Raw genomic sequence first — 12813 nt, forward strand, 5'->3', positions numbered from 1 at the left:
TACCTGGCCACTTTGGGATATAGGGTAACGACATGGCTGACAAAACTGCCAAGGAAGCATATTGGGATGGTGCTGTCCATCAATGTTCCATCCCGTTGCACGTCATTATCTCATTTTCTGACAGATGCATCGTGCGTCAGTGGGAGACTGAATGGTTATAGGTGTCAGACAACAAACTGTGGTCGCTCAAATCGACCACAAAGGCTTGGTGGAATTCGTGTCAGCCTCGCCGCTGGAAGGAGGTTTTGCTTAGCAGACTGTGCATTCGACATAGCCCTTTCACACATGGCTTCCTCTTCCGGCAGGAGGATCCACCATTATGTGAAGTTTGTGGTGTGCCGCTTTCAGTTCAGCATATTGTGGCTATGTGTGTCCTGTATACTGATATTAGGGCAGCCCTCTGTTTCGCTGGAGATCTGCCCACCATCCTCGCGGATACCGATACCAGCGTTAACAGAGTGGTGAAATTTTGTGAATGTCAGGCCTCATCCCTAAACTGGTAGGGAAGGTCGGCAAACTTTAATACACTATAATCTGCTCCGCATGTGGGGATAGACTTCGTCCCCACCCATGAGATTTCATGTTGACTTTTCGTCAGGGTGCTGATGACCATGATGTTGAGTGCCCCCTCAACTGAATCATCATCATCATCATCATCATTTGTTGACCTGCCCACTCACAAAATGCTACCCAGTTAAGGAAAATGGTGCCATGAAATTCTTGATACACCACTTTTGATATGGATCATACATATGATGATGCAGTATTGTGGCAGTAGCACCAAGAGACATGGCAGAATTGTGGTGTAATTGCCAGGTGCTTATCCATGGATTGTGGTGCATTAGCTTCTCCTGTAACATATTCGCTTTCTTTTCTTTTGGCAGTTTGTACACTGCCATCAGACGTAAAGGTGTTTACAACCTTGCAAAAGAACAAATGAGAGAGAGCTTTCTCTGGAAAACACTCTGCATGCAAGACAACAGAAGCCTCAACATTTCTCCTAAATTCTCTGTAAATCAGGATCATTTCAATTTTTTCTTGTTTGGTTGTACCACTCATTGTCCACTTGCACTTCTGTTCTTCAAATGATAGGTATGTTGAAGGGCAGTAAACACGGCTCAAATATTGTAATGAGCCACTCTCTGTTCTATATCTGCACGATATGTGAGCTCCGAATGCAGTGTATGAAAACAATGTTGCGAATGGGGTTTTCAGTTAGAAGTTATGAAATAGTGGCCTGTCCTACCCTTGCAGCATGGACGTGAGGTCCCACGCGCCATTGTATATTCAAGGGCCATTGAATAGCATGCCGTAAAATGATTGTGTACCCATTACTATTCCTCTGATTACAGCGCCACCTGTGCCAAAATGAAGAAAATGCTTCAGACAGAATGTATGTAGATTTTGCCATAGAACTGTAATCTACAGTAAAATACAGGGGTTCCCATTGAAGATTTCAAAGTTACTCACTGCCATCTGCACACGGGGTGGGGTGACGGGTTGAATGTGGTATGCGGTATCGTTGGATTTCCCCCCCCCCCCCCCTCCCCCCCCCCACACACACACACACATCAAGACAAACTAATTGGAATTATAACTTTTGTTATCCTATGTGTTGTTTTTGAGATATTTCAGTGTCTTCAGTTAAAATTAACACCCTTTTTGCATTGTGTGCTGGAGTGAGCCTTGTCACGTCTTATGCGGCACCCAGTGTCAACAGAAAGCATTAGTTTGTTTCCCATCACAAAAAAAATTATTTTTCAATTGTGATTTTATGTGCTCATTTGACAGAAAGCTCCCAGATTAGTCTAGTCCTATATCTGTTTTATTGATATGTATTAATAGTGACAGTAAAACACAAAGAATAAACAGTGACTTAATAGCTGTGTATGCTTGGTGGTAGTGTGGGCCAGGTGGTGATGCCACTGCTTAGAACTTTACTGTCCCTGGTAGTATATGTGTACAAAACAAATAGAGGTTGGTTGGTTGTTTCGGGGAAGGAGACCAGACAGCGAGGTCATCGGTCTCATCGGATTAGGGGAGAACAGGGAAGGAAGTCGGCCGTGCCCTTTGAAAGGAACCATCCCGGCATTTGCCTGGAGCGATTTAGGGAAATCACGGAAAACCTAAATCAGGATGGCCGGATGCGGGATTGAACCGTCGTCCTTCCAAATGCGAGTCCAGTGTCTAACCACTGCGCCACCTCGCTCGGTAAAACAAATAGGGCACTGGACTAATCTGGGATCACTGTATCGCATGGCCATGACCAGTTCTGCTTCAAAAATTATTTTGTTTGCAGTGGAAAAACAAAGTGCTTTTCGTTGATTCTGGGCATCGTATGAAAGACCTGATGAGCACTGGTTGCGTCGGCTCATTCCAGCTACACGAAAAAGAAACCTGCAAATACCTGCTGGAACACCAGAGGAAACTCGCCTCATGATTCTTAAGAGAGACACCTGTGTGTGTGTGTGTGTGTGTGTGTGTGTGTGTGTGTGTGTGTGTGTGTGTGTGTGTTTTATCTCATGTTTTTTGTTCCTGGCTCGACAAGAAGACTTCAGCTTTGAGAGTGATTGAGTCACATCTAAACAGATGAAAATAAGCAATGTGGGCAAGGAAATGCCCAGTAGATAAGGTCTTTTGATGTTATTTGCCACCACATGATAGACATTTCACCTCATCAGAGTTGTTTCCCTGAAGGACAGAATTCATTTTCCACGTGAAACATAATTCTGTGACAGCTCATAATGCATCTGGTTAAAGAGGGGATACCATCATGTTACAATCACACAGTTGTAGTGTCTCATAATCTAAATAGGATTGTTTCTCACTTACATCACATTTTTTGTAAAATAAATATGTATTCTGTTAGTATCTACACATTTTCCTCGACATAATAGATCCTTAATTTTGAACATTTAGAAGTGAGAAGACTGGAGACTCCACCACAAAAGTCTGGTCTTCTGTTCCAGCCAGCACTAGTGATCAAATGGTACTGCAGTGGAGTAGCTCTTAGCAGCTAGTGGGAAACAATGAATTTTATTTTACTGTGCTATGTTGGTTTTCTTGCTAAAATTAGAGACAAAGCAGTTAAAGTGCATCATGGGTTCTACATATAATTCTTGAGTCGCACTGCCAGTTTTGTTGAGGTTTAGTACAGAACACAAACACTATATAGCAGCTGTATGTCATGAAAGAGATTTAGCTTTGCTAGTCCTCTCCCTGTAAAAATCATATTTTGGGTGGAGCTGACTTCCTTCACAACACACAACCCACTCTAAATTCTTTGAAGAAGAAGTGTGCAAGTAGTGCGTGTAATGTCATATAAAATTCATAAAAATCGGACTACACTACTACAACACTAAACTACACTACTGTACTTAGTATAACAATCAAGTTAGGTTTCCTCATTTGTGTGGATAGTTAGTCTCTCTCATGCTGAGGCAGTGCTGCTTTGCTATCCAAGTTGTGGAAATTGGGAGATGGTTGTCAGGGTCTGAGCAAGACCTTCCTGGTCATCTACAATGCTCATCTCCTAACTGCCTCTGGAAGGTGGTGGTACATAACATTGTCATGATGTATGGGCTCTTCTTGGTTGTCTCTCGGCTTTGCAGGCTTGCAGATGATAGGCTAATATTTTGGCTGTTATTGAGTTCAGCTCCTCATTCCTTTTTGTGTTATGGAGTGTTGGATTGCCAAAGACATTCCTATCTTGGTCTGTGACATCTCGTCAAAAGCTCCACATTTGCAACTGTTGGTGGTGGAGTGTTGTATTTTCATTAACAGGTAATGCTTAGCTCCCTTGGCTGGATAGAACTATGCCAGTATGGATCTTTCTTTTATTTTAGGAAGGAACTGGGATGTTCTCTTCCCTGTTTCTGTCCTGTCTCATGTTTCTTGCTGTTCTCTATAAATGCATGCTACACTACTACAACACTAAACTACACTACTGTACTTAGTATAACAATCAAGTTAGGTTTCCTCATTTGTGTGGATAGTTAGTCCCTCTCATGCTGAGGCAGTGCTGCTTTGCTATCCAAGTTGTGGAAATTGGGAGATGGTTGTCAGAGTCTGAGCAAGACCTTCCTGGTCATCTACAATGCTCATCTCCTAACTGCCTCTGGAAGGTGGTGGTACATAACATTGTCATGATGTATGGGCTCTTCTTGGTTGTCTCTCGGCTTTGCAGGCTTGCAGATGATAGGCTAATATCTTGGCTGTTATTGAGTTCAGCTCCTCATTCCTTTTTGTGTTATGGAGTGTTGGATTGCCAAAGACATTCCTTTTTTAACTTGACTTTGTGCCCACTATCTCCTTTAACTTATGATATTGCCCCTTTTTGAGCCAATAATGTGCACCTCTCTTTTTTGCAGCTACGTCGTGAGTTACTAAGCTCAGTATCACCAGCAGAGCCTCTGTGGGTATTGGTCTATGAGCGCCTGTCAGATGCAAGAGCACACTTTTCTGTGCTCACTGCAGAGCCTGTGCTGTCATTACCGTTCTGGTCCTATGAGCCCAAGTGCTCAACCAGTAGCATACAGTAGTGATTAAGATTGCGTTATTGTATGTTCTTATTACACTTAAAAAGCAGCTGAGGGCTTATTTGGCCAATTGTTGGTAGTTTGTTCAGGATTTTAAATGACTCTGTGGCAGACTATTTGTACATGTGCATGAAAGTTTCGCTTTTTGTTGATATTTTTATCAAGATACCTATACGCTACTTTTCTTTTCACAGGTTGCTCATTTGTTAGTATTGTGGGATTTCTTGCTTTTGAAAATGTTTTTTCAATAACATACAAACTGTTTCATGTGCAGCTATCATTAGTTTGTTTTCTACTCAGTAATTACTTAGTGTTTCAAGAACTATGCAACTATTTTCTTCTCATTTAGCCTTTGTGTGGGTAGATACTATAATTAGCAGTTCGTCTGCATAGGCGATCCAGCCTCTAGTGTTTGTTATTGTTTGTTATACTCTGAAGCTGGTTCAGTTATGGCTCTATGGAAACATCCTAGAGCTCTGAACAGTAGACAGAGCCCTGCAGACAGCCTTTGGTGACATTTTTCATAGCTTTCTTTCCAGTTATTCCAATTGCACCTGCCTGTTTGTGCAATAATCTTGTAGGGTGTTGTAGACACATTGGGGCAATCCATCTGCTTCAGTCTTTTGAACACAGCGGGCCACCATGAATTATCAGATGCTCCGGCTGTATCAGTCTTATATGTATAGCATACTTATCATCTGAGGTGTTCACAATATGCACTGGGTGATTTATCACATCCTTGGTGGATTTCCCTTTCCTGAAACTGCACTGCAGGGAGCTCATGCCCCTTAAATGCCCCTTAATTGTCTGCGATCTGTGAGACAGCGGCCAGAAGCTGTTCCTGTAGTTTGGCTAAAACATTTACCAAACAAATTGGCCTGTAAGATTTCAGTTCTCTTTAGTCTTTGTCTTTACCATTTTTTAGCGTAATGATATTGAGATTTTCCAGATTTTTGCACCCATCACTGAAAAAAACATTCATTTAATAACACTATTATATATGATACAATTTGGTCCACTAGCTGAGGCAACACTTCCGCAACCATTCTATGAGGCCCTGGTGCCTGGGTACTTTCTTCTACCTTAATTACATTATTGTCAGCCTTACTTCCTCTTGGGTAGTTGCAATCACAACACTGTTATTCACATGCTGCTTAAGTAATACAGTCCGCCTCTGTAGCGCAGTGGTAGGGTTACCGCTTACCATGGACTGAGGGTTGTGTGTCCTTTATCATCATTGACAAGCAAGTCACCGAAGTGGCGTCATCTAAAAGACTAGGAATATGGCGGCCGAACCCCAAAGTGGATATCCCAGCCAATAAATGCCATATGATCATTTCATTTCTACTAATACAGAGCAAAGATGCTGACGGTACTCTGTGTATTCCATCTTGAATCAACCGGCATCAGAGTTCTGAGTAGGTACTGTATTAATGTCTCTCAGTCTGTCATTTAATGTGTCATTGGATCATCTTGAAGCTGATAATAGAGTGGGTTATCAAACCTTGTTTGTAAGTTTGTATGGAAAACCCCAAATATTTGTTACCATTTGGGTCTTAGTGTGTGCCTCCCGCCTCTCTAATTGTATTTGGTGTAACAGTATTTTATATTGTTGTTTGGCCGTTTGATAGAAACTCAGTGTTCTGTTTCCCCTAAGGATCTCTGGTAGTATCTTCTTGCCTGCCTTGCTCCACATTGTAAGAACTGTAGGGTGGGACTCGGGGAATTTTTAACTCTTTTGACTTGCTCACATATGTTGGTATTGCCTTGTGTTGCACCATTTGCAATACTCGCATGAATTTTTTGGCTTTGCATCAACATCAAATCTAGTTTCGTGCTGTGGCTGTGTCTTGAATTCTTCCTTTAAAAGTTCCCAATTCGTTTTATGTGGTTTGTATAGTCACTCGTGGTTGCTGGATGTTAGTGTCTAAATCATTTATCTATGCCTGTAATTGTAATATAAATGAGATTATGATCACTTATTGAAAATGCATCACAGTCCTTCCAGTTTGCAATGCAGTTACTGACTTTCAATTTTGAAAGGGTGATAGCTATATTTACCAAATATGCAGCAACCATTCGCATATTTGGTAATTTTATGGTTTACGGTCACTGCACGACTTGGGAACCACATGGAGCCCACCATTCATAGCTATATTTGTTGCTGCACCTTTGTGATTTTGAAAAGTAGGAGGGCTGAGAGATCTAATCGTGACATGAAGGCTAAACTCTTGTGTGGCATCCTGAAGGCAAAGTCCTATTTCATCAACAACTCTGCTCCTCCGCAATGTTGGTTTCACATTTGCCTCCTTCATGAAAATGTGTCAGTTCTGTCCACCCAGTACTGCTGCTGTTTTTAACTTTTCTATATGTCGTTGTATCTCCTGACTGTGTTGAAAACATTGATTCGTTATGTAAAGTTTTGTGAAGGCAGTAACAATTTGTGTTACCACCATATGCTCGTCACACAGTTGATGTGTTTTTGTCAGTTATATTTTTGTGTGGCACAATAATGGCAACCATTGGATGGTGACCTGATGTTATGATTTGTTCCATAACTGACGTATGGGATAATGCTCCTTGATGTACAATATGGGACCTGTATACATAGTATGTGTCGGTCCATCTCCTCTTAACAATTCCCCAACTAGTTGTATTACCATGGCACTGCATGTCCCGTTGATCTGGTTGATTTTAATCGGCATTTAGAGTTAGGTATATTGCAAAAGGCATTGCTCACAGTGGCAAAAAAAAGGCTGCATGCTTTCAGTGGACCAAACTGGACAGTAACTGATTGGAAGCATGTAGTGTGTTCCAAAATTCTCGATTTAGTCATTTTGTCAAATGATGCAAGAGTCAAGTGCACTGACAGTACGACAAGTGATTTAACCCTGCAATGGGTGGAGGGTGTAGCTCAGAAATTAGTGGTTCTGTTATGGTGTGGGGATGTTTCCCAAACCATGATTTGGGCCCTCTCATTCAGGTTCATGTGACTATGAACCAGAATGTTTATTACAAAATTCTTGGTGCCAAAGTGTTGCTTGTTCTTCACGTCTGCATAATGAATGCGCTGAGGATACTTCTACCTTCCAAGATGATAACACAAGCCTGCACACATACATTTCCAATCTGAAGAAGACTCTAGAACCCTAGCACACCTCAACAAATCGTTAAGGTATCCGATCCAAAATCCATAAAAATGTCTGTTACTTCTCACAGTGTCAGTTGAAATGTAGGAGTCAAAATCCCTGCAGTCTATGGGATGTAATGCTATTGATCAATAAGTGTATTCAGCAGGCTGTGGCATACGTGAAGAAGCATGTTGAATTTCAGCTTCACCAAACTGAGATAATTATCAGGGCTAGAGACCCAGTGTGAATCTGATGTCTATTGGGGGTGACCAGTATTTTTTGTCTAGTATGTTTATATAGTTCTTGAGGACTGGTTTAGTGTCTGTTTACACGGTACGGTACCAGATTTACTGGACTATGGATAAGTGGACAGGAAATGAGAAAGTGAGAATCTCTGCCAGTCAAAAGGAAATTAATCACAAATATTACTTTAAAATTACCTGGACACTTAAATTCAAGGACTGATGGATCCCATTAACATCATGGTTGTAAACAATATTCATTTCAAATGTATCCATATTCAAAACCAAATAAATAGGTTGTGTCTATTGACACAAATAATGAACAAGTAGGCAGATGAGGAGCAACGCCATGGCACAAATTAAGCAGCAGCAGCAGTAGCATTTTTTTTTCTTTTTTTTTTCAATGTAGCCCGATTTCCTCCTACACATATTTAGTATGTTCATGTATAGTACACGTAAGCACAAAGTGAAAATAGCAATCCAGTGATACTTCATTGTTAATACAACCTGTGGAATTAGTTTGATTTGACCCACATTTCTTAATATTCTTCTCCTTGACAGGATCTATCAATTATGAGACAGTAATGGATGGAGACGAATCCTTCTCTCTGTTTCCCTCTTCCCCCCCAAAGATCAGACTAACTCTCTCTCTCTCTCTCTCTCTCTCTCTCTCTCTCTCTCTCTCCCTCTCCCTCTCCCCCCCCCCCCTTTCCCCCCTCCCGCCAAGCAGGTGGGCAGCTAAGTCCACATAAGATTGATTAGTATCCTCTTCTTCTCTTAATTCTAACTTGACTGCAGTAATATATTTCATGTGGAAAATGTTCTTGTAATAAAGGAAGTATTCTAGACAACTCCAATTTCAATATTAGGTGATACAGTTCAGGTTTTCCTAATAAGAACATGGCTGTTAGTTTTTCCAAGTTGGAAATTTGTCAAACCCAAGAGTTATAACAGCAGTTGTCAGTAGTAAGCATCCCACACTTTGTTTCTCAAATTGTGGAAAAGCTGTAAATGTGGTTGGTGGGGGAGACTTCCCTGCTACATTTACTACGCTTTCCTTGCTTGATATAGTTGTCGTTAGCTCCTGACAAACCTGCACGATTTGTATCAGTAGTAGTTGTAAGTGTTCCATGGTAGAAAAACCTACATTCCCACCTAATTACAAAAATGTTTTAAGATTTGATTTGCATGTGTCATGTGCATTAAGTCATTGCCACTTCTGTCAAGGCAAGTTGCATATGAACTAGCAGGGATGTGTCCTGGTTAATTTACAACAATATATATTTACATTATACTCTTCAGAAACTGTGCAAGCTAAATTAAGTTCATATTCCGAAGTTCTGCCTATGACAAACTTGTTGGTTGGTTGGTTGGTTGGTTGGTTGATTTGGGGGAAGGGACCAAAGAGCAAGGTCATCTTTTCCATCAGGTTAGAGAAGGCTGGGGAAGGAAGTCGGCCGCGTGCTTTCATAGGAATGATACCGGCAATTGCCTGAAGCAGTTTAGGGAAATCACGGAAAACCTAAATCACGCTGGCCGGATGCAGGTTTGAACCATTGTCCTCCTGAATGCAAGTCCAGTCGGCTAACCACTGCATCACCTCACTCAATCCTGTGACAAACTGAATCGAAAATTGTAGCACCTAAGCTTAGCAGGCAGCACACTCCATAGATTGCATCACAATTGACTCATGCCAGTTGCATGTGGCTTATAGAATTCTGCTGCGATCCTGTCAGAGGGCACTCATGATGACAAAAGTCAGCTGAGTAGTGGTGCCACAGCGGTCGACAGCAGTATTGTCCCAGCTACACGGTTTCCATAGTAACATTAGGTCAAGTACTTCAGATGAGGATCAAGGCACTTAGGATGTGTGGAAGAAGATTTGTATAATATTTATGTTTGTAAATATATATTGTGTATCCTCCCCCCTCCCCTCCTCTCTCTCTCTCTCTCTCTCTCTCTCTCTCTCTCACACACACACACACACACACACACACACACACACACACACACACACACACACACACACACACACCCCTTTAGGATCTTCTCACTGTCAGTGTATGGAACAAAAGTATGTATAAGCTAATCAGTCTGTATATGTATTTAAGGTGTTCTATGTGTGGTAATTGTATATGAGTTGGTTACTATTTCTGTTATCCTTAAATTCTGGACCAATATCATTTGAATTATCATCCTTTGATGAGGATTTCTCCACTGCTACTATATCTATACTGAAAGTACGAAAGTGTGTATCTAATTTTTAATGTCCTACTAAATTAATGGAAAGCATTCCCTCTCATAAGTGATTATATTGTTCCATCAATTACAGTACTTAAACACCTCGTACCATATTTGTATGCAATTTGATTTATGATATTACATGTGCTCACAACAACTTGAATAACAGTTCTCTTTAGAATGACAGATCAGCTTCCTCTCTTGTTTCCGTGATACCAGTCATCAAAGTACTCATTGCCCTGTGGTGTGCAGTGCATCTCTAATCTTGGATGAGACTATATGGAATAAACCCCCTAATCAGCAGTTACCTTGAAGTGTGATGAAGCAGCTATTGTCATGCCACCTTACAGAAACGCTGCATCCATCTGCAGTTCATGCGCAAACCAAGTGAAATTTCCAAACAGTACACAATTCTACACTCACTATTCAAACTAACAAATATTTTTATGTCCACAATCATCATTCATCTATACTATACACTTGTAGCACATCACTTTCCCATAGTGATATCTTACACTGCACACAGCACACTAATACAATTTTCATTGTTGTTACTGATAAACAATATAATCTCATATAATTGAGTCTGACTCAAGAGAATTTCTTCAGTAGTCCTTACATTTCTTAATACTTTAGCCTTATGTCGTCCATGTTGGATTATTGTAAGGAACTGCGACTGCTTATGACAATAAAAGTTCAAATAAAAAAGTTATCTATGTCAGTCACTCATTTTATTTATCCCATGATGTGTTTTGAGAGTTTACATTCCCATTTTCAGATGGAACAATATTATGTTACTTTTTTGCTAGCTGGATGCAGCCAATCGTTTGTTATTTTTTCATTTCATTGCAAAAACATATAACTGACACCCGTTAGCACAATATGGAACTAAGATTATAAATATTAAACAGTGGTAGAGTTATTTGCAATCTGTACTTATGACAAACCGCAGAGCTCTGTGCCCTGGAGCAGATTGTAAGTAATTCTATCACTGTTTAAAATTTATAATCTTAGGGCCATATTGCACTAACGAGTGCCTGTTATATGTTTTTGCAATGAAATGAAACAACAACAAACGATTGGCTGCATCCAACTAGCAAAAATGTAACATGATATTGTTCCACCAGAAAATGGGAATGTAAACTCTCGAAATGCATAATGGGATGAAATAAAATGAGTGACTGACATAGATAACTATCTTATTTGAACTTTTATTGTCTTAATATTTTCCTGTATCATTTTCATGGAGAATAATATTTTTGATATTTAATTCAGAAAACTTAGTTTTTCTTAAAATTTGTTATGTTTATCATACCTTTCAATCCTTTGTTGGTATCCTGCCCTCAGCACTACAAGTGAAGCAGCTTGCATATACAAAAATTTGAGATTTACTCATTTTATATGTGTGACAGTGCAATTGATGTCCTATTTCTTGACTTTAAATGCGCTGTTACATACCATGTAGTAGACATCTGTGTTAAAGTAAGGTCATAGTTTAACTTTCTGTCCCCATCAAGGCCATTAGACACAGAGTGATACTTTTATTGCTGTGTTTTGAGATGTAAGTGTTATATTATCTGGGTGATGTGAAAAACTTTTTGGTGCTAGGAATTAGAGAAATTGAACCTAATCCTTGATGAAGAAAAATGCCGACTTCAGGAAACCATTGCAGAATTTAAAAAGGAGCACGAAGCTATGAAGAGAGAATATGAAGAAACCATATCAGCATTGCGATTAGTACAGCAGGACAAAGAAGCTTTGGAACAAACCACAAGTGATTTGATGGTAAGTTCAAGACGATCTTATAGTGATACTTCAATAATGTTATTATCCTCTCTCTCTCTCTCTCTCTCTCTCTCTCTCTCTCTCTCTCTCTGTGTGTGTGTGTGTGTGTGTGTGTGTGTGTGTGTTTTCTTTGTTTCCTACCATATTTAGTTGTAGAAATTCTAAAGCCTTACTGCCCATAACTGAATTTTTTGTTGTTCTGTAGCAGCAGTAAGGCAGTAGTCATGATGGATTGTTTTATGGAGAACACACATGAGTGGGCTGCTCACCAGCCTGTACTACAGACTGTTGTGATAACAAGATCTGCTACTTGCATGACTAAAAGTTTAGGAATTTTTGCTGACACGTGATTGGCCTTGCACTCTAGTTTTGTTGATATCAGGCTCTGATATTTCAAGCACCGAGTTCCAAGTTCAAACTGTTGTGAGGTTTAATACTGTTCACATATCTTGGCAAACTCTTTATGCCCTGGCAAGTTGCCATAGTGATGTATGTGTAGGGAGGAGGGCTGTGGGGCAGTGTGTAGTGGCAAGGGGCACTGTTCCACACTGTGCTCCAGCCCATACGATCATTCTGTTGCTTCCGTCTATAGTGTGTAGTTTGCGATGTGTGTAGAACTTTTAGTGTTGTCTTTCATGTTAGTTTAGCTGTGTTAAAAGTACTTAGCTACTGTAGTGTTCAATATTGGTGGTGAAAGTACTTAGCCACAATAATGTTCATTATTGGTGGTATAAAGTAAACATTGTGTTAACAAGCAACAGTGGTAGTTTCCTGAGAAAATGAATTTTCAAAGGGAGAGTGAGAAGCAGAAACAGTGGCTTGAGTGTTGCACTTACCTCAGCATCTCTAGTTACCAAGACCGGCAGTGGCTGTAGC

At 40.4% G+C, this 12813-nt stretch overlaps 1 protein-coding gene across 1 annotated transcript in view; it reads left to right on the plus strand.

Moving 5' to 3' along the window:
* Nucleotides 1-12813, plus strand: part of LOC126177352 (pleckstrin homology domain-containing family D member 1-like) — a 200263-nt gene that overhangs the window by 14181 nt on the left and 173269 nt on the right. Inside the window, exon 6 of the mRNA XM_049924449.1 lies at nucleotides 11761-11937. Coding sequence (XP_049780406.1) covers nucleotides 11761-11937 — 177 coding nt within the window. The remainder of the gene's footprint in view (nucleotides 1-11760; nucleotides 11938-12813) is intronic.

Source organism: Schistocerca cancellata, chromosome 1 (assembly GCF_023864275.1).
Source record: "Schistocerca cancellata isolate TAMUIC-IGC-003103 chromosome 1, iqSchCanc2.1, whole genome shotgun sequence".
In the NCBI taxonomy this organism is placed as follows: domain Eukaryota; kingdom Metazoa; phylum Arthropoda; class Insecta; order Orthoptera; family Acrididae; genus Schistocerca; species Schistocerca cancellata.